This window comes from Strigops habroptila, chromosome 3 (assembly GCF_004027225.2).
Source record: "Strigops habroptila isolate Jane chromosome 3, bStrHab1.2.pri, whole genome shotgun sequence".
Classification (NCBI taxonomy): Eukaryota; Metazoa; Chordata; class Aves; order Psittaciformes; family Psittacidae; genus Strigops; species Strigops habroptila.
The window spans coordinates 71,265,363-71,287,484 of NC_044279.2; the positions used below are offsets into that span (position 1 = coordinate 71,265,363).

The following is a 22,122-nucleotide window of genomic DNA, read 5'->3' on the forward strand; positions in this document are numbered from 1 at the left end:
GAGCACTTCCCGATGGGGGCGTGTGCGGCCCCGAGAGCCGGCAGCGACCGAGCCCGCCGGGGGCCGGGGCCGCGGCTGCGGGGAGACTTTCCGTCGTCCAACAGAAGCGGTTCGAGGTGCGGCTACAGGCGAGCCGACGGGGCCGTTAGTCGTTGGCGTTAGCCGCGGCGGGCGTGGCGGGCGCTGCCCGCCGGCGGAGCGCTGAGGAGAAGCGAAAGCGAAGGGAAGGCTGCGGGCGGCGGGGGATCCCCGCGCCGGTGGAGGTGGCAGCGCCGCTGCCTGGCGGGTGAGACACGTGTGGGAACCGGCCGCGTGTGTGCGTGTGCATGCGTCCTGCAAGTCCCCGGGCACGGTCCGTCACTTCAGGGCTCTGCCACGGAGCCCGGCCGGGCGCTCCCGCCCCAGCCCCAGGTGTCCCGGGCAGGACAGCCGCCGGCGATGCTGTGCTGCATGCCCGGCGTGGCTTTCGTCCCCGCTCTGCTCGTCAGCTGGTCCTCGGCCGCCTTTATCACCTCCTATGTGGTCGCCGTGCTGGCGGGGCACGTCGAGCCTCTCGTCCCCTACATCAGGTGAGGCTGGGGCGGCCGTGGGAGCGGGCGAGGTGCCGCGGCGGATGCCCGGGCTGTGAGGCGGCGGCTCAGCGTGGAGAGTCCGAGGGGGCCGCCGCACCGCCGGCTCCGCGGCTCCTTTCCCCCGCAGCGCGGCTGTGGGGCTCTCCGGAGAAAGAGATGCAGCGGCGGCAGAGGAAGGGTGGCAGAGCAGGGACCCGCTGTGCTGTGCGCGCCTGTCACCCATCACATCTCCATCACCCGGGCCTCTCTGAGAGCAGCAGGACCCGAACGCTGATGGATGTGGTAGAAGGGACCTGAAACAGTGTTCTGCTGGAGCCAAAGTGTACTGCAGTCCCGATTCTAGCAAAACTTAAGGAAATGGTGGAAATGTAGTTTTGTTTGTGTAACTCCGGAACTGGGCCAAAGATGGTGGCAGGACTCGAAACCCTACAATAGCTTTTGTGGGGGACATACACCCCCACAAAAATGCATCTTTAAAATTTCAGCATAGGAACAATGAGTGTAAAAGGCTCTCTGAGAGATGACTGGCATCTCCTTTCTATAAAGTTAGTCATTTAAGCACAATTCTATATAAACCATTATTCATACATTGCTGTTATTAACATTTAAATCTGAGCTGTGAAATCACTAACTACTCAGTTCTTAATAGATTAAAGGTAAACCGGAAATCCGAAAGTGGTGTTTGATATGTAGAAGATCTAAAATAGACTTTAAATTACATCTTTCAAGATATATCTAGACCTAATTCCTTGAAAGGCTTTATGAATGTACATTATTTCAGAAGATTGCTAACCTGATTTGTGTATATACATAAATTTGATTGAAAATTAGGGTCTGCCATCCTAAGCAAGTGAGACGGTGCAAATGACACTGCAACCCACAAGAAAATCGGGCTTCAATTCAAGTTGAGCCAAAGAAAATTGGGCTTCATGCTTATGTTAGCAAAGCTTTTTAAGATTATCTGCCCAAATCTGGACTCAGCTCTTGGAAAGCCTTTTTCTTGTACATACACAAATACCCTACTGCCTTAAAAATTGTGGTTATACTCATGCTCTTCCTTGATTACATGCACAGTTTCACTGACACGAAAGTGCTTGTAACCAGTGTAATTTATTCATTATAACCAAGAAAAAGAAACCATTTGATATAACTGTGCCCATGCTCAGCACGTGGTTTGTGCTCAGAAGGATTTTGAGGTCCTGTAATAAGAAATTTGACAAATGATGTTTCTTATTTAAAGCCATGTCCTTAAATAAAATATATGAGAGAATAGGATGGGGTTTCTTGGTATAATTGTGTTTGCAGTCAAGTTTTTGACAGGCCAGATATTTCAGTTGTGTTATTCTATGTAAAGAGTAGACCAAACCTATAAGTCACAGCTGTATAGCTCTGATGAATGTATCACAGCTGCCTTCGTTATATAACTCTAACAGAACATCTCACTGAAAAAATCATTCTTACACTTTAAATAAGGAATCACAATAAATGTCCATATACCCTGAAAACCCCCAAGATATATGAGGCTGTGTCAGTCATTAAAAAAAACCCAAACAAACAACAACCAATAACCCACTCACATTTCAGGCCCTCTGCATTTGCTAGTAAAGTTTTTTAAAAGATGAATGTCTTGTTTATTTTACATCCTTTTAACACAACATTTGGACTAAGGGAATTCATTGACTGTATTGTGAACAATCTGTAATAATTCTAAAGCCACATTGTCTAAGTATATAATCTTCGTTGAAGGTGCACTTGGGAGAAATACGATGATTCCTTCTAGAGTACTCAGGCCAATAGTCATTCTGTAGTTCATATCCTTATTGTGCAGGTCATTGATTTAGCCTAAGAAGCTGAATCATGGGATTAAGAATGTGATTTAGTGAAACTTAAGAGTGATAATAAAGAAAGAGGAAGAATGTTGCAACATTTCGGTTGTGCAATATCTTAAAATAAACTATAAAAATTAACTAGAGCTTGTATGGGGAAATTCCAGTTACACAAAGGAGAAAGATATTGACAAATTTTAGTTCAAAGTTTCTGTAATTCTTATTTGCATTCCTCAAGTAACCATTGTATGCCTTGAGGTAATTTGTTAATTTTATTTGTTTACCATGTAAGAGCTGTCACAGTGAGAGAAAGACCACTTCAAAATTTGTTGTTGAAACTATGCTAATGTCTCATCAAGTAAGCCACACAAATATATTTCTGGGTAGATAAAAATGAATCTGATTTTGTGTTTTCTAGCAGCTGAGGCATAAAAAATGGTCAGGTTATGACCAGATTAGTCCTTTTGCTCATACTGCTCACAATCCAAACTGATTTGGATGTACTCGGGTGGCTGTTTGGTGATTTGAATTCTCAGCAAAAGAGTAAGGGAATTTTCCTTCAGGTATCTGCTGCCAGTTGGTACCTCAGGATCAGAATCCCCGCAGGCAGAATTTAATCCTCCTGCTTTAAAAAGTTGGGACTTCAGTTTGGAGAGAAATAGTTTATGATGGCTATGAAGAAAATTTGATGGTGATGAGTCTTTTGTCCCTGAAGTATTTATTCCCTATCTCTTTTGACTTCTTGTCTTTCCACTCTTCAGAGGACTGTTTGTCTGTAGAATTCTGCTACATGAGATGGTGACACAAATGCTGTCATGTTCTTACAAGGTTCCTCCTCTTTTCCATAGTGGTTGTGCTCACCTATGCAACATAGCAAGTAAGTGAGCACATGTTTTTTTTTCATAGGTGCCATTTGCTTTTTTCTTTTTCATGAAAGAAAGTAACTGTCACAAATACTTTTTTATTTTCTTTTTTTCCAAAGCAGCAGACCAGAAGCAAAACAAAAATATACCTAGGTCTTCACTTAGCTTCAGGGATTTTTATAGTGGAAAATATGGCATTAAAAAGATTGTGTCAGTTACAGCAGTGCAGGACTTCATAAATACATTGTAGATATGATATAGTATTCTTGGTTTGAAGTTTCTTGAAAGCATACATCTAAGATTATTGAGTTTGAAAATAAACAATAGCAAAACTCACCTATAAACTTTATTCAGCTTGAGAAATGCTTTAATTGAAAAATTAATGGAGTTCAGTGCAATTTCAGGTTATTTGGATTGCTCTTACGATGTGAAATGTTCCAAGAAATTCAAATGGCTTTCTTTGCATGTGCTGATTTCATTCTCTTCTCACCTAAAGTCCTTCAAAAGCTTTGAAGTGATTACAGTCTGGTACTTAGCATAGAGCAGTTGCTGGTTTGAAAAAGTCCTTCAAAATTGTCACAAGTTGACCACTTTTTGAATAGAGTCCTTTGTTGCATTTATGAAAGCATTCCCGAAACATGTGGGTAAGATGTGAAGTTCAAGGTTATAAAATGGGCTAAATGAAGCATGGATTAAGATGATTTTAAATGTCAAAAAAAAAAATTAAAAATTTACTGTACTGTTTTCATTGATTCCACTATCAAAGAGAAACAAGACTAATACAGAGTACAAGCTGGAGCAAGTTTTGGAAAGCATTACAACAAAAAAATACAGATGAATAGGGATTCTTAATGCCTGAAAAGTTGTAAAAACTTTCTATAAGTCTGGTCCAGGCTTTTGCTGTCTGAGAATTTGGAAACAATCTACTGAAAAAACCCCCCACCACAAACAACAACAATGAACTCCCCCCTAAGTCCCCCAAAATACCAAAAATCAAACCTGAGTTTTGTCTCTATTTTTTGCGGTCTTTGCATAGAAAAGTATTCTCCCTTCACCTTAAGCTTCCTCCCATTCTAGATAAATCACCTTAGCAACTAATTACACAAATGCTTCTGTAATATAGAAGGCGTTTCAGAGCAAATATTACTTTCTAAAACAATATATCTTTTGTTATGGTCGTACTCTTCTGGCTTGCATTTAACAAAACTGTCAAAGTCTTTACGAATGACTGCTTATGTAGAGAGTGCTTTCTCGTTTGGGTGTTAAGAGCACAGGCATTCATGCTGAGCATCTGTCATTTTGGCTGCACTCAGTGGCAGGTTCAGAAGTTTAGCACGGAAAACTAATAATGCAGCCTCACTGTTAGAATGAAGAGTATTCATCTTGAATTGCGTAAAAAAAAAAAATTCTAGCTAGTACCTACTTGTCCCATCATACGCCTAAGTGAAAGTTTGTTCCTCAGAATCTTTGCTTAGTTTCTACTGAACTTTGATGTTAGCTAAAATCCTTACGTGTTTATGTTTCTGGCTGTAGAGTTCCTTAGGTGCTTCTGTTTGCACACACAGTCATGCCTCTTGGTACTGCTGAGTAACTGAAAACTCAGCTCACACCCAAATTATGTAAAGGTTTCTGAGCTACTTGTTTTCCATTGGCTTGACCAACACAGACTGATCAAGTAGATATCAACTGGTTGTACATTAAACAAAACAGGTAATGGCATCTCAGTATTCTTCTTTCATTGGAGCACTCACTTTATATAAGGGTCCTGCTTGAGGGAATGTTCTCCTAGGATTATATCCTTCCTGCCAGGAAGGGGCATTCTTCGGGATAGGTGATGTCACATATGTAGGGAAAAGAGGGAAGAGGATTCTATGATGAAGGTACTCCATTTTCTACATAGCATATATCTTGTATATATCATGTTTTTCATATGTGTGTATGTGTGTAAATTCTGTAGATATTCTCACTCGCATGCTCCATTCGTCTGTCCCAGTGAATGTCTAATTAATCCCTATAAAGGTGAATTGCTTCAGCAGAAGAGACTTACAACACCTTGGGCTTAAAGTACTCTTAAGCTGTGCCTACATTAGTAAATTAAACAGTGCCTAGGAACGTTCCCAAGCATTGGAATGCAATTATTCTCCCGGACTATAGCCCTTTCAATCAAATCAGGAAATTAAGCCAAATTTTCTCACATCTTAGAATACTGAATGCCATTAGCTATGTTTTACTCTATCACAGCATTAATTTGGTAGATAAAAGAAATGTCATTTCTGAAATGTCATTTATGTGATCATTTATGTCATTAATGAGTAAAGTGTCGCTCTGTCTCATCTCTGAATATTGCATACAAAGAAAGAAGAAATACAGTTCAAATAGTATGCTCTAAAAAGATGATTTATTTCTAAAAAGAAAGATTCAATATTGCAAATGGAGCTTAAGTGTGCAGCAGATGACATTCCAGTTGTTCCAAATGTTTAAATGTCTTGCACATATAGCAGCACTTCACACAAGCTACATTTCTCTTGGGGTTTCATGTGTACATCTCATTTATGTTTCACAGACCACCATTAACTTTTAATTTCTTTCTCTCCCTGCTTTAGTGATACTGGAACTAAACCTCCAGAGAGCGGTATCTTTGGTTTTATGATTAATATTTCAGCACTTTTAGGTATGTATAAGGTACTTGGTTTGAACATAGCAAAGAAACGAAAACTAGAAAAAACTGTCTCTCTGCATTGCAGTCCATACAATATTCTGCAGAAAAAACTACTCCTCCATACAATATTCTGCAGAAAGACTACTCCACAGTCAAATGGTAGTACCAGGTAGATGGAAGTAGTATCTAGAGGACCAGGTCCTTAAAGTCAGTAAGTGAAGGCTTAGAGGCACTCCTGTATCTGAAGAGCACCTCATCTGCGCAAAGTAGTTGGTGCATCTGGAAGTAAAAAGTGGAAGCAGAATGGTATAATTACTTGGCAAAAACTGTATTTTTGGTGTAGGAAGACATTTGATTTTAGGATTCTGCAGCAAAGGGAAGAACACTGTTGAAGCAACACCTGGTTTCCTCTGCAAGATGCATACTCCTTTACTAAATGTCTGCTGGCCTTGAATCAGGAAGTTTGGCATTTTCTATTCACTTCTAGGGGATGGAGGATCAAGAGCTGTGTGCCTCTGTATACATTTAGTCCATGATGGCCTTCATGCAAAGGAAAAAATCACATATTTTACCTTTTCTAAGAGCCTCATTGAGTCACGCTATCTTGGTGCGTTTCATATAACCTTACAGCACCTGGACAAAGTCATGTGACTTATTTTTCCAGCTGTAAATAAACTGAAACTCTGTTCTGTGCTATTGAACTATGGAATACAGTCTCCACCTTACTATATCCTGATCAACCACGATCTTCTAATTCAGGAGAGGTGTTTGTTTGTCAGGAGTGAACTGCATATTGGGGTCACATAGGCTGGAATAAAATCTTTGTGTGTTGGTTTGGGGACACTGTTATACTAAAGAGCAGCCAGAGTTGGCCTCAAAGCTTTGAAAATATTTTCTGGATACACAGCTAGTTATGTTTTTTCCTATTTACACTCCACAAAAATGTATTAATTCATCCAAGCATCCATTATAAGGATCAGAATAAATCCCCTACTTCCAGTTTATGGTTCGTTTCCCTGTAACATCTATTCCTAATGTGGAATGCCAATGCCTCTGTGCCTAAAATGCACAGGAGAATGGGATTTATATTACTGTTTTGCTTGAAGTGGTGTGCAGTTATTTCTAGATAGCATTAATGTGTGAAGTTAAGACTAAGATGTTAAGACGGTTCTATCTGAAATAATATATCTGAAATTCACTACCTTTCTTCTTCATCCCAGCAGAGTTAAAGGCAGTATTATTTTCTGTATGCTAATGTGTTACAGGGCAAGTTGTTAAAATGTAAGCAATACATCATCATTGAAAAAAATACATAATTTTTGTTTTTCAGGTGTAATTACAATGTGCATCAGATATTTATTAATAGAGAAGCAAAATGAGTCATCGCACTTTATTAGGTCTTCATGCAACATGTTTTCACTATGCATTGGATTGATGGGCTGTACTGGAATGGGCATAGTTGCAACTTTTCAGGTATGACCATAGATTTCATATCATAAATGAAATGAAATTTGTTTTACCAGTTCAAAAAAAATCAAATAGATAAGAGTACCTAACATTATCGCAGTGTGGATACTTGGCAAATGGAGTAAGAATGTTTTTCTTGCTCATGCCTGTATTCACTAGCTTTAAAAAGAGAGCTTTGCTTTCTCCCTATATACTAGATTTTTTGCTTGTACAGTTATGTTAGTAGAGGAGTTTCTGTGTGCTTGTCTTGTAACATGTCTGCACTAGAAATCAACTAATATAGATGCTTTGCTGTAATTTTTACTATGAAAATCTTACTGTAAAAAGCTTTGCTATTCGCAGTTTAGTTTGCTTACAGTCAGGTTAGAATAAATCAGACTAGCAAAAGAACCTGTATTTTTAGCTGCAAACTGCCAGCATTTTCTACAGAATAAACCAGACTTATCCGACAGGTTAGAACATTGAGCACAGTATTTGCCCATTGTTTTGAGTCTGTAGGAGATGGCATAACAATATGTTAAGTTGTTTGATAGAGACATGTAGAATTACCAGTTACAATACCAGAAAGGATAAGACATCTCATTATAAATCAAAGAAGTCCAGCCCACAGTGTCTGAAAGAACATTCAATAGAGAGGAAAAATATTGAAAAGTTTATTGAATTCTTTTCACCTTTTCTAGTAAGGAAGCGTGTAATAGGGTACATTTTAACACAAAAAAGTATTAGGACACTTGCTCTCCAAACTTTAGCTGAGAATCAAGTCAAGTTTAATTGGTAGATAGTTTGAGATACTGCCTTTAAATCTGTGGAAGCAGATGAACTTTTTCTTTGAAAGGATGGCCTACTTTGGGGAACATTTTGGTAAATACTGTTGTGCTCATATAGTGACTAGGAAACATGTGGCGAAATAAAAGATAAAAATTGTCAGGGCTTCAGCAGCCAATACAATTTCGCATGTAATCGACATGGTATTCTCAGGCAAAAAACTGCCTTGGACTGATATCTTGTTCTTTTTAGTTGTACTTCCATGCAGTGACTGTGAATTGCAAACACTACAGGCACTACAGTCTATCCTAAACATGCAATTCTACTTTTAAATATCTATACTCTTATTGATCAGATTTTAGATTTAGATGTGTCACAAAAGAATTTAGATAGTGGGGAACAGTGTTGCTTGACTGAAATAGAAAACAAACCCAGCTTCAATAAGGAAAAGACAAATCAAGGATGCAAAATAACTTGGGAGGCTCAGAGAAGCAGTAACTTTGATCCTAAAGTTTTCAGTTTCCAGTTTAGCATTGGTTCTTATCTCTATTGTCTCTCATTGCCTGTTCATAAACTCCTTCTTCACCTAATTTTTCTTTACTCTATTCTGACCTCACTTTCCATGTTAAGTGCAGTTTGCAGGAAGGGTTCAGAACACAGTAAGGATCTAATCTAAGAACCCAGTCTAGCAGATTTTTGAGCATTCTTAATTACCCAGGAAAACTGAAATGATGGCTGCAAGTCTTTGAAGTGTATCGTGTATACCTAGGAAACAGGTGTTTCCATTTACCATTAGAATAATTGAGACATGAAGAGGCTGTGAGATTTGCTCAAAATCAGGTGTTTGTTTCACATAAGGAGACCAAAGCAAAGCAAAGCTGGAATTACAAGTTATTTCTTTAGCATTCAGTCTAGTCCATCTAAATGGGTTGTTCAGAAAATTCACATTCATGTGCACTATCTGTTTGTTTCTTAACACTTACTTTTCCTCAGCAGGTGGGCTAACACCATACCTGAGTACTGTAGTGGAGCTGATTGACACTATTTGGCATCAATTCATTTTCTGTTTCCCCAAAAGAGAATATCTAGTTTGATAAAAAGGTTTCAGTGTGAAATTATACTGGAAATATTTAAGGTTTGCTTTTATTTACTCAAATCTAGTGCCACTTATGCTGAGTCTTTCAAGTAGCATAATTAATTGTAAAGAATTTTTTTCACCCTTTTTGTTTCAGGCTAAGGTATGGTATGTAGCGTGGGGGGTTAATGGTATTGGTCTCAGAGCAGTTAGCAAAAGTGAGAAAGGAGGTGAGAGAAAACACTAGTAGTGCGTCCTCTAAAAGTAAAGGAGTTTCTGAGAAAAGAAGTAATGGTCATGAATAAGGTGTTTGTTCTCTCTTCTAAATAACACAATGCTTGAAATACAGACACGAAAGACAGTGGAGAGTTAGCTTTAAGAAGATAATTGGATAAGGAAGGAAAAATCCAGTAGTCCTTAATGAACAAGGCAAAGCAAAAACCCAGGTCTTAGCAAGTCTGGTTTTGCCTGTTTAACATTACATGTGATTAAAGAGATATCTTCTTGTCTTTGACTAGAAAGCTTAGGAGGCTTACCATAGCAGAAGTAGCAACATTTCCCAGGTTCTACAGGGGTCGAGTGTGATGGTCTTTTTAGGGAAGCTGTAGCAGTTTCATGGGTGCAAGACCATGTAGAAAAGCTCTGTATAATGTGTATGGGGCTAAATGCAAAAGCCAACAGTTGTACTTGCTTAACGCTTTCCATACCAAATCATGTCATTCCTATATGGAAGGCAAAAAGTGGAACAGAGGAGAAGAAAATGCAAATATAGATGAAATGTCACTTAAATACCTGTATGAGGAACATGCTTTAAAATCTGACAGAACTTAATACATCACAGAGAGATAGAAGTGAATGAGTAGAAAGAAAAGCATGGGAAAAAAGAGTTTAAAAGAGCATGTGAACATAATCACCATCACGAGACACAGAAAACAGCGGCCTCCAGGCAGGAAAGATATTAAAATAGGTAATGAAAGGATATAGATAGGTTTTCATTAATCGTTAAAATAGAACTGTAGTAGGTCAGACCATAGAATATGTTAGGTGACAGAAACGAGCTTTAAAGCTAATTTACCTGTCTGATACTGGATTCCAAGGTAGCACAACTCTGTAATTTTTTGAAACATTTATAGAATACAATAAATTCTCTGAAATCATCATCTGTTTTGTTGCTAGATATTCTACAGAGTACTGAGTGGTTTGTGGTTTTGTTTTTAAAGGAGCAAACCTTCCATTGGTAGGGTATTACGAAGTGATAGGCCACATACAGTGATACTGGAATTGTATACACCTTTCATGTGTTGAGGAACCTGAGCAAAAGTGGCTGATGATACGGGGAAGAGTAAGAAGGCTGAATAATTTGAGACTGACAGTGTGAGACTTTCATATTAAGAGTTTATTTTAGCTAACACTTTTTAAAAATATATATATAACTAATTTTCTGCCGACTTTTTTCCTGGAGCCTTGTGGCTGGCCACTGGAGGGTAAGGGATGGACCTATAGCAGTCACTATTTAGAACAGCTTCCATGAAACTTTACCGTTAGGTAGAGTGTGGCCACACAAATGCAGATTAGCCTTTCAATGCAAAAGGATGAAAATCTTTGGCAGAGTACAGGGGAAAAACACAAGCCAGTTTCTGTTTGTGGAAACATTAATTAGCACTAGACCAACTGTTCAACAGCACTAAAATGGATTTTTCTTTCATCTTCCCTTTGTAGACTGTTGGGAGAAGGGACTGTTTCCCACTGCTTGTACATGCTCAGCATAATGTGGCTACCATCTTCTTAGGGCTCATTGATTCTTACCACTGTACAAATAGTAGCAGCTAATCATTGCACTGATTTTCTTTCCAGGAGCTGTCTGTTCCCAGTGTCCATGACATAGGAGCTTTGGTGGCATTTGGCTCGGGTGTTGTATACATTACCCTTCAGTCTATAATCTCTTACAAGTCCTGTCCACAATGGAACACTTACTTTGTGTGTCACATAAGGATGGCCATATCTGTAATATCATGTATTGCTTTCATTCCCAGTATCCTTTATGGTGTATCCCACAGTTTTCCCTTTATGCATTCATGATCTTCCTTTTAAGTTTAACCATTGCTGATAAAAGATGAAAATGAGGTTACAATCTCTGTTTAGGGCTCTCTAATATTTCTGCTATAATAATGCATATAACATGTTGAGACACCGTTAATAGCATAAAGATGAGTCTCAGGGTCTTCTGAAAAGCTGTCTGTCTTTTTTCGGTGGTATATCTAAATCAAATGCCTCGGTGTTCTTCATAAGATTATGCAATAATAAAGCTAGACGAACTTTCCAACCTCCTTCATTTGAAGGACAGTACAGAGAAAGGTTTGCAAAAGGGGGGCGCTGCTTCTAATGTGAACCTAACACATAGACATGTAAAAAATATAGTGGCATACGCAAGATTTCCGTCAAGCCTAAGCAGATGCTTTTAATCATAATGGTTTGAGCTTGGCTTCATTAGATGTCTCCCCTAGAGACACATTCAATACACTTACTGGCTTTTCTCACAGCCCGCTGAAATTAGAGTCATCCCATTGATTTTATTGGTCTTTAGGTGATCTGCCAATGTTGAAAAGTTGTCGCAGCAGATCAGCCCCTCAGCCAGCCAGCTGCTGCCTGCTTTTGGTTTCAGCAGCTGTGAAAGTACTTTTAGAGAGGGTCCTGGTCCTGAAAGTTGTACAAATATATCAAGGCACCTGTTGTGGACCAATGGAAGACAACATGGTTCCTTTTCCAGCAATGCAGGACTCTGCCCTCACAGTTCTCAGTCCTGAATCAGATCTAGGTTTTGGAGTGTCTCCCCTTACTCTCTGTACTTCGGAAGAACCCACAGAAACCCATATTTGTGCAGAAATTTGTTTTGAATGCTGTTATCGGTTACTTCTCAATGATGTGTTTCATTTATTTGTGTTCTTAATACTTTTATTTCATATTCTGGTTGTTCAGGATCCTGTGTTACAGAAGAGGGAGATGGGGTCTTTTTTTTTTTTTTTTACCAGACATTTTCAATTACTCACGAAACTTTTATAGTCTCCTTTACACTGTGTTTTTCCCAGTGATTGTGTTTGCTTCAAAAATTTCTGTGACAAAAATTGATTGGACTCCAGATGAAAAGGTAAAATCTCATTAAGTAGCCAGCTTACCCTGTATCATATTATTTGGGTAGGCTGTTATGTTTATCTAAAAGTGTATAGCACTAAAAACACTTCATAGACTTTAGATAGTACATCATCGTGAACAGATTTGTGAAATGTCACTGATTGATGGAATGGTTTCCAGTTATCTCTTCAGTAGAAAACTCTCTATGGTTTGGGTAAGAAAACTTATCATGGAAGGGTCAATCTTCAGAGTGTTAGACTTTCATTTTAACCAAGCATTTGAAACTTACTCGAAGAACAAATTGTAGTTTCATTTGTTGAAAATGAACTTCAGACATGAAACACAAGTGGACCAATTTGGTTCTGAAGTTTTGGAGGTTTTTTACAACCTTTGGTCTCTCAGCTTTTTTACCATTCTTTATTAAATAGTCTTTACCATTGTGATAAACATCTGGGATATGACCTGAAGTTTACTAAGGTCAATATCAGGTATTTGAATTTATTTCAGTAATCTCAGAATTACAAGTATGAAAGGTAAGTTTTCTTTTTGGACAAACTTTGTCTCACGAGGTATTAAAAAATCAGGTTGAATAATGCAGAGAGCATATGCTGGTGGAAAAGCTTAATAAAAGCAAACTTCGCAAATGTACCTCAACTGAACACTGGCAAGGCAGCTGTGAGATAAACCTTTACAAGTTAGATAATCTTAGTAATATCTACCTCTTGAGTTTTGTTTTGGTTTTTTACTTCAGATGCAAGGACGAGCAAATGTTTTTACTGAAACAGGTGACATATTTGTTGATGGCATGTTAAGAAACACCCGACGTTCTGTTTGTTTCATATTACATAGGTTTTCTATGACGGTATAGTTAAAAACAAAGGTCTTATTAGGAACTGTCATACAAGGGTAGCCCTCCATTTTAAAACATTGTGAGAATTTACTGGAAGGAATAGTACTGCTGAACACAGTGGCTCTGAGTAAAAGTTTTGAATATGGGCACTTTGGTATCCTTCACAGAAGAACTAGTTTTTTTCAGGTGCAAATTATATTCAAGCTATGTTTTGATCTTGTGTTGATTGTAGTTTTCTTATACTATTTTTTATGTTGGTGCACAAGGCATTGCTTAATGGAACATAGAATCATAGAATCATAGAATGGTTATGGTTGGAAAGGACCTGAAGATCATCTAGTTCCAACCCCCCTGCCACAGGCAGGGATGCCTCACACTAGACATATGCAACTTTGATAAATATACTTACCATTCTGTAAAAACTAAATCTGAATTGACTTTTATAGAACAGCATATTTGGACAATGAGTTATAAATCACAGAATATTTGTTGAATTTACAGAAGTATATGGCTATTTTTATAGCATTCCACGGTTATTTTGCTTAGCTGTTTTATCTGAAAATTGGTTTTATGTCTTATTCCATCAGGATTATACCTATCATGTTGTGAGTGCAATCTGTGAATGGACGGTGGCCTTTGGTTTTGTCTTCTTCTTTTTAACATTCATTAGAGATTTTCAGGTTGGTATCTACATATTTTAGCAGTGACTAAGAAGCACTATGAATTGTAGATAACAAATGCAATAGAAATTACCATTCTTTATCTCAGCTAGATATAGAAAAGCTATCCAGAAACAAATTTTATCAGTCACAGAACTGATTTCTATCTACCTAATGAATATTTTTCCCTGGGTTTTAATACATAAAAATCAGTTTTATAAATCAGTTAAATAGGTGTCTGGTCTCAAAAATTATTCAGTAAATTAGTATCTTCTACTTATTTACCACGCTTTTTTTAGAAAGAGACCCTCTAAAGGTGACATAATACCAAAATAAATGCTGCAACTAAAACTGCATTTTTTTCTACCTGAGAGATTTTACATAACAATCCAATGCATTTCAACCACAGGTGTTTCCTTTTTTTTTTTAAGATTACACATTTTGATACACATTCCTCACAATGCAAAGAATATAAAATACTTTGTGAAAAGTATTGGCATAAAAACCTTGTGGTTTAGGTAGCTGGACATGGTGATGCATCAAGCCTGACTTTAAGGAAGAGAAAATATTAGAAGTTAAAAGGAAAACACTTTTATACAATTTGTGAAAGGCATGCCTTGAACTTAGCTTCTTAGTTAGCTTTGCCTTGCTAACTCTTGTTTACAAAGGGTGTTCTAGCTGCAGTGTTTCATGGAGTTTCAATGCTGCAAATATCAATGTGTGAGTTCTTTGGCAAAAGAACTTATAAAAAATAATAAAAAAAATAAAAGAAACATGGCTCATGACAGGTGCCTTAGGGAGATTTGAGGGCAAAACCTCCTGGATATACTGTAGTTGCTAGGATCTTTGCCTCCTTATCCTTTTCAGACTGCTGGATGTTTGTTTTCCCCATAAAGTAGTTGTATCTTTGCAAGAATAGAGTAGAGAACTTAAGGTAGAAAAGACTGAGAACTGCTGCTTCATACCACAATTACAAAGATGAACTAACTCAGTTATGATTGCTGTGATGTCATACCCCATACTTAGGTCTTTCACATATACCATTGCCTTGCACAAATCCCAGAAAGTTGAAAACTAGATCCAAGCACTTGCATAAATCTAGAAATAAGTATCAAGATCACGTATGTGAGCCAATTGGTGCTGTGATAAATTGCTGGAAAACATATCATGAATTCGTGGAGGTGGGAAGGGAATTAAAATAGGGAGACCCCTCTAAGTCCTCTGGCATAAAACCGAAGTTTGACATTAGATCATGTAAAACTTGGTAATTAATTTACTTGCTTCTTCACTTATGTGCTTGCTCAGCATGGAAGTAGTTAATACTTCTATACAATCTATACAAAACTTTCATAAGTGTATACAGAAATCAATTTTCAACTAAGGATTCTGAGTTAACATATATTTTGCTAACTTGATAGCAAAATTTATACACCTGTTTACTTTTCATTGGTAGTACTGAATAGACCATGGCCTTAGGGCTTTCCCATATTAAAAAACCAACAAAAACAGACCTAGGCTCTGCAGAACAAAATGCTTTTGGGAAAAAGGTAATTCTTCAAAATTATACAATGCATTATCTTGAAGGCATCCAAACCTGACAAAAATATTGAGGCACTATTCAGAAATGCATGCATCATTAAATTTACCATCTGGGGGGAAGAGAGGAGCTTATTACCAGTCCCTCATTCTCTGATGTCTACATGTAGGATGGTATCTCTTCTATCAAAAGTCAGACTCTTCCCTTGGAGATAAATATTTGAAGACAGTGCTGTAGTCCTTGGAGCAGCTAAATCAGTTTCTAAGGCTGCTTCAGAGCACAGATCCCTAAGTGTTCAACATTGGAAGTTTAACTATATATATAACTATTGTGAACATAATAAAGAAGAGAAAGTGATGGAATTAAGCTAAATAGAAATGCAGACATTCTAAATTACAACTAAAAATTAGCATGAAATCCAATGATGATATTTGACAGTGACAGAAAAAATTTTTAGGTAGAATCTAAATTCTATCTTCTTTTTATCCTAGCCAGTGCTCACAGAAAACCAAACTATTGATTCAGAAAAAACAATCACCAGACTCTAAGAAAAATAAGCCTTCTCTTTTCTTTAGAATTTTTCACAATATGTATTTCACTTAAATATATTTTTTTGTTTTCTCTCCTTGTACTTTATATTACAGAACTGTAAAATTAATTTATCTTCAGCTGACCTTGTTTTATTTCTCTTTTAGCGAGTTTCTTTAAGGATATCAACAGAAATACATGAAGACCCCCGATAGTGGAAAAACTTATATTTTATATATATGAATATATTTTAGGTTTCTTTTTACTCATAGAAAATGTGGCAGAGGGATGGGGTTTTATCAAGTTGTATAAAGAACCTATGCCATTAACTCCACAACATCTATAAGAGCATCCACTAAATCATTTTGAAAACTTGCAGCAATGTTCCTGCTACTTTTTTCTTTTGCGATATTTTGTAGTTTTTATACTTTTTGATATATTAAAAATACTGTAAGAGAAGCAATCTGCAGAAGCACTTGAAAGTATTCGAAGACTTGATCTCCTTAGCTCTTCCCTTTTGGACGTATCCATACCTTTTCATTTGCTATGGTCTGATTGGTAACATTAGTTTTAAACTTGAAAATGTACATTTTGCAAATAGTTAGGAAAGTCTAAAGACAATGGAAAACACTAAGGCTGAATTCCTATTCTTTTAATTGGCAAGGACTGTGAAGGAAATTGTGAGCAGAATTGGGCATCTTTGTTTCAAGACTAGAAATTGCAGATAGTAGATGGCAACGCTATGCTAAATCTTTCTGATAGTGGACACTGTATACAAGTACAGATCCTGGGAGAAGTTTAAACTATGCTGCTTGAAAAATATTGTCTAATTATCACTGCACTGTGTGTTGTAAAAGTCTACCCCTTTTCTCCCTTTATGCACTGATGGCCATAGGCAGCTTAAAACTGAAGTGAGAATAGAAAGTAAATTTATGATGTACTAAATGCATGATCTACTAAAGAGAAACCTTAGTTACAATCTGGTTAATAGAAAGCAGAAGTTTTCCAGCTATATTTTAACCTACACTGGCAGAATGAAGAGGACCTACAAAAAGTCACTGGGAGCAAATGGAAAGCAAGAGGAGGCACTACTAGTTCTCAGGTGTTCAGTTGTATGTGTATGAGTTTTATCTATACATAAAACTGAAGAAAAGAGAAATCCTAGATAGCTTCTGTAATGAAGATATGGCATATTTACTGCTAGAAACTTACTTCCGTAATGAAAGTCTTGAAAAAGAACTAATTGAGAGGTCAGGTGTTACAACTATCTGGAGGCAAAAGGGTCTTCTGTGGACTGATTCTCTGCCTCCATTTCATGCACTAACCACTTGGCTTATCAATCAAGTTCTCTGAAAATTACATTTACCATGGTCTATCACAATTTATACAGAAATATTGATGATCTTCAGTTGCTAATTTTCCATAAGATAAAAAAAATAAGCGTTTTGGGGAGTGGTATCTGAAGACTAGTCATCTGTTGATATTTCCTTTAATGTGTATTTTAAACTGTATTAAATTCAGCTGTTTCACTATTTAAAGAGTCTGTGTTTTCTTTGTAAGAAGTTCTTCAAATAAAAACAGTTAAAAATGTTTTTCACTGACAGATTTACTTTATACAATATTCAGGTTATCTTGTAGGGGTTTTTAGTTATCATATTAAAAATCAAATCTAGTTTGATTTTTAACATGATCAGTTTGATTTTTAAATACCTACTGATTAGGTATCCCGCATAGGGCACTCATTCCTTCAAGTGAAGATCAGAAACTCACTAGAAAATTTATAATAACCACAAAAAGTGACATCTTGTTATCCTGAAGGCCATGTTAAGAGAAGCCCATATTTCTTAGTGCATTGAATATTGTACTTTTATTACTTTTTATTCCTAGCATTGTTAAACTAAAGTATAAGGAGCTTGAAGCTGTTATTTCAAATTGTCAGATCCCAGTTCACCAATTTAGTAAACCCTTTACATAGAGAAAAGAAATTATATTAACCTTGAAGTTCAGACTTCACTAATGTTAGTGTGTTTTTACAGTGAATCAAATTACATTTAAACAGGAAAAGGATTATTTGTATTGTTCTGATTTAGGCAGGAAACCACCACAATGTTTCACAAGTTTCAAGGTGAGAGAACACTAAGAAAACATTAATCATCATCCCAGTACAAGGCTTCTGAAGCAAGTTCACACTTACTTAATCTCTTAGTACTCTGTCCTCCTCAAAAAAAACATATCCAGCCTGCCAACCTTTAGAATGTTTAAAGTATCCTACAGAGAAGAAAAAAATAAAGGTTTTTTTTTTCCAGAGAAAGTGGCTGAATCAAGATAATCTTGTTTGCTGAAATCAATGTGTTAATTCAAGTACCGAAGAACTACCAACTGAAATAATTCCAATTTTTCTGAGCTTTATTATGATGGGGTTTTATCTGAGCTACATTCATGACTGAAAGAATGCATCACCAACAGTTTGCCTTTTATTTAATTTGTTTGGTTAAAAACATTGACATGCATCAGCAGGCAGATTGAGACAACAGGTTGTTACCTTTTCATTTGTTTGGTGAACAACTATTGAACACACTTCAATTATTTGCTAGATCCAGGCAGCTTTTCAGTCAAGATCCTATTTATTTATTTGGTTGAAATATGAGTTGACAAGTTGAAAGCACTTAAAAAGTTTATTCTAGCAATGTTTACTATTTTAGCTGTAGATGACTTCTGTTAAATTACACTTCAATTTTTCTCAACCAAGTATCTTTACAGGTTAGTACAGATAATGTCACAGTACACTTCTGTTGCTTTGCAATAGGATCTTTTTCCTATATTTCCACATTTCTTAGCAACAAGGAATAGATATTTTTTTGTGGGAGCTAAGCGAGAAATGTTTTCACCATCAAATCTGCATGATGTTTTCTGTTTGTCAGCCCATCGTGATTGATTGAGAAACTTCTTTTGCATAAACTACAGTAAACCACGTGACAGTTGCTGTTCTTTTTAGCAATGATGCTAGATCATTTCTCTACCCCTTCCGAAAGTGCAAAGTCTCTTTTTTTTTTTAGGTTGTGCAGCTTGATGTACTGAGGAAATACTACCACTGTGGTCTCTATCACACATGTAAGACATGTTGCAAATCATGCAAGGATGAAAATTGACTTAAAATACCTAAACTCCACTTTGTCTTAGGACACTGCTGCTCATACTGGTCTTTCCCGTGTGTGCTCAGCCAGTGATCACCATGTACTGCACTTTTGGTGTTTCTCATATGGTATTCTAAATTTTTAATTCTGATCTGCTCTGTTTGCATACTGCCTTATCTGTGACAGCAGCATGGTTTTTTTGACAGTCATAAACCAATCTTGTTGGCAAGGGGTTTATTGTTTGGTGGTAAAACTGGTTGCAAAACTTTCAAGCAGACTAGAGGGATTATGGTGACATATGTCAGTAAGTTTTGGACATTTCAGGATGAAGTTTGTAAAGATGTTCAAGAGCTTGGTATTTTAAACTGCTCTGTAAATACAAAGTCACAAAGTTAATTTCCTTGGAAGATGAGCTAATGTCCCTTTATTTGGGAGAAATTTGACATAACCTAAGGAAATTGCAGTAGGTTTTAATTTATAAGATTTCTTTCACTTTGACTAAAACTAGCACAGGTGAGTCTGTCTTTCACTGCATCTGTGTATGTGCCCATACGACCCTTACGTTGCATACACAAACAGTACTGGCATGATGAAGCTTGGGTAGTGGGTAAAGTCTTACATGTTGCTGTAATAACATAAATGATAATAATTGTTATATCTTATAAACAACAGAAGTCATTTTATGATCTTTGGCTGTGTTTTCTAGCTGGTACTGAGATGTAGAAAGAGTATTTTTCACATTTTGCAAGGAAAACAAGCAACTTGTACATTTGGTATCTGTATTTTTCCCAGTACACAATAGATGGCACTAGTAGACCACATGATCAGGGTTTATTTTCCATGTTCAGGCTAGCGAGTGCAAAAGTTTTGTAGGTTGTTTTAAATATTTTTAATAGTCATCTGGAGACCCAGTTAAATGATCCTTTTATTATGCCTTTGTGGAAAACAAGTCAGATCTAAGTTTCCTTGCCATCCCTTCCTGCCTTAATCTAAGTAAATATGTTTTGCTACTGCAACATGTAGTTTCATAGCAACTTCAATATTCAAATTCATTTTTCTAAATCAGAGCAGCCACTTGCTGAAGTTGGCTCTGGCACAAGCTGCAGTTCAGTTGTCATTATTAAGCCACTTCCTTTAGGAAGTTTTTCCTACCCTATTTACAAAGAAGCTGCATTTTACTCAGTATCTTCGATAGCTTTCTGTCAGTTCTCAATGGGTCATCAGAAGAAAGTATAGACCAAAGAACAAGATTTTAACATTTCAAAATTGTAGCCATGTTGCACTCAGAAACAGTGATACGTCAGGTTGTAAAAAAAATTCAAGGCAGCTGCTGTATCTAAAATCCACTTTTGTTTACATATAACAAGACTGTTCTCAGTTATCTCCTTGCCTAATTAAACACTTGGATAGGTATTTTTTGCATGTCTTCTGTGAAGTGCAACAATAATCCAGGCCTCTGAACTTCTATCATTTTACCTGAAATGATACAAGTTCAGCATTTTTGGTCTTAAATAAGCCGCACTGAGCATAGATATTCCTCTAAAAACTCTCATCAAATGGTGCAAGGATTTTTTCTTTACATATTGTCCTGGGTTCAGCTATAGCAGTCATTTTTCTCCTTCTTAGTAGCTGGTGGAGTGCTGTGTGTTTGACTTTCAGCCTGGGAACAACGCTGATAACACCAATGTTTTTAGTTGTTGCTAAGTAATGTTTAACCCAATCAAGGACTTTCTCAGTCTCATGCTCTGCCAGGGAGGAGGGGAAGCCAGGGGGAAGCAGAGACAGGACACCTGACCCAAACTGGCCAAAGGGGTATTCCATACCATGGCACGTCATGCCCAATATATAAACCAGGGGGAGTTGCCCGGAAGGCCCAGATCACTGCTCGGGTCGGGCTGGGTATCAGCCGGCAGGTAGTGAGCAATTGTAACCTCTCCCCTTGTTATTTCCCTTATCATTATTATTATTAGTGGTAGTAGTAGTGGTTTTGTATTATACCTTAGTTACTGGACTGCTCTTATCTCAACCCATGGGAGTTACATTCTTCTGATTCTCCTCCCCATCCCTTCGGGAGCGGGGGGAGGAGGAAGGGGGGGAGCGAGTGAGCAACTGTGTGGTTCCGAATACCGGCTGGGCTTAAACCACAACATATATAAGTATAGAAAGTGCTTTAACAAAGTATGAATACTTTGTTATTGATAGGTATCTTTAACATGGTAGAACCTTCTTACTCCACAACATGACTCCTTTCCCAACACTCACCCATAAAATTCATTGTATGTGGAAGATACATTTCAAAGATGGTTTCTCTTATGAACTTGACTTTCTCTCATGACTTTCATCATGAGATCTGCAGGAACAGACTGTCTATAGCCCTGCTTCTACTAGAGATATTAGAAGTTGACAGATCTCCCTGCAAAGAGCTATCTTTCCTTCCTCTTACGCTGCATCAAATAGTTGAAGCACATTAGATGGTTTTCATTGACTTTTTTCCTTTGAATTATTCAAGAGTATTTTGCTGTGGCAATGGGAAGATGGAGAGTGGTGGCAGCACAGATCAACATCAGCTTGATAAGGTGGTCACAGCCAGTGTCACTCAAGTGTGCAATGACCCATAGAGAGGCAGGTCAGTATGAGAAGATCATCTGTCTGCAGTAAGAGTTTTATTTCATGTTGTTTTGCTTGGCAAAGTTGGAAACCACACAAAAAGTCAATAGCTTAAAGTTATTTTTAAAAGTCTTGTGAAAGAGTAAGGAAATTCTAACCAGGAAAAAAGGAAATAACACTGGAAATGAGACATATGTGCCTTAGCTTCTGTCTTTGTTCATCAAGGCTCTTCTTTATCTTTGTTCATTTTAGCTAGAATCTGGAACTATTTTCTGACTGTCTATGGGTGACTGGGTGATGCAATTCTTGAGCAATACTACAAATTCAAATGATTTTTTTTTTGTTCAAATCAACCAGCTTCCTCCTTAAATACCCAACCTGAAGTGGTTCAAAACCCTTGACTATGCTTCAATGAAACTATCTGAAACGGGCTTATGCAGATAAGCTTTGT

At 37.4% G+C, this 22,122-nt stretch overlaps 1 protein-coding gene across 2 annotated transcripts; it reads left to right on the forward strand.

The window, feature by feature from the left end:
• Positions 1-247: 247 nt before the first annotated feature.
• DRAM1 (DNA damage regulated autophagy modulator 1) lies at positions 248-17,462 on the forward strand. 2 transcript variants are annotated; one of them, XM_030478133.1, is made up of 7 exons: positions 248-569; positions 5,865-5,932; positions 7,251-7,393; positions 11,082-11,259; positions 12,314-12,372; positions 13,794-13,886; positions 16,098-17,462. In XM_030478133.1, the coding sequence occupies exons 1-7, from the start codon at positions 439-441 to the stop codon at positions 16,143-16,145; spliced, it is 720 nt and encodes a 239-aa protein (XP_030333993.1). In that variant the 5' UTR covers positions 248-438; the 3' UTR covers positions 16,146-17,462. The 2 variants fall into 2 exon arrangements, with proteins under 2 accessions (XP_030333993.1, XP_030333994.1); XM_030478134.1 differs by lacking the exon at positions 248-569 and adding an exon at positions 3,219-3,275 and having other exon boundaries at positions 16,098-16,203.
• Positions 17,463-22,122: the final 4,660 nt, after the last annotated feature.

What these genes read in the sequence shown, in the direction of transcription:
- DRAM1 (XM_030478133.1), top strand. Translation starts at nt 439, where the DNA reads ATGCTGTGCTGCATGCCCGGCGTGGCTTTCGTCCCCGCTCTGCTCGTC. An exon ending in CCTCTCGTCCCCTACATCAG is followed by an intron (nt 570 to 5,864) that starts GTGAGGCTGGGG and finishes TCCCTGCTTTAG; the next exon opens with TGATACTGGAACTAAACCTC. An exon ending in ATGTATTGCTTTCATTCCCA is followed by an intron (nt 11,260 to 12,313) that starts GTATCCTTTATG and finishes TGTTTTTCCCAG; the next exon opens with TGATTGTGTTTGCTTCAAAA.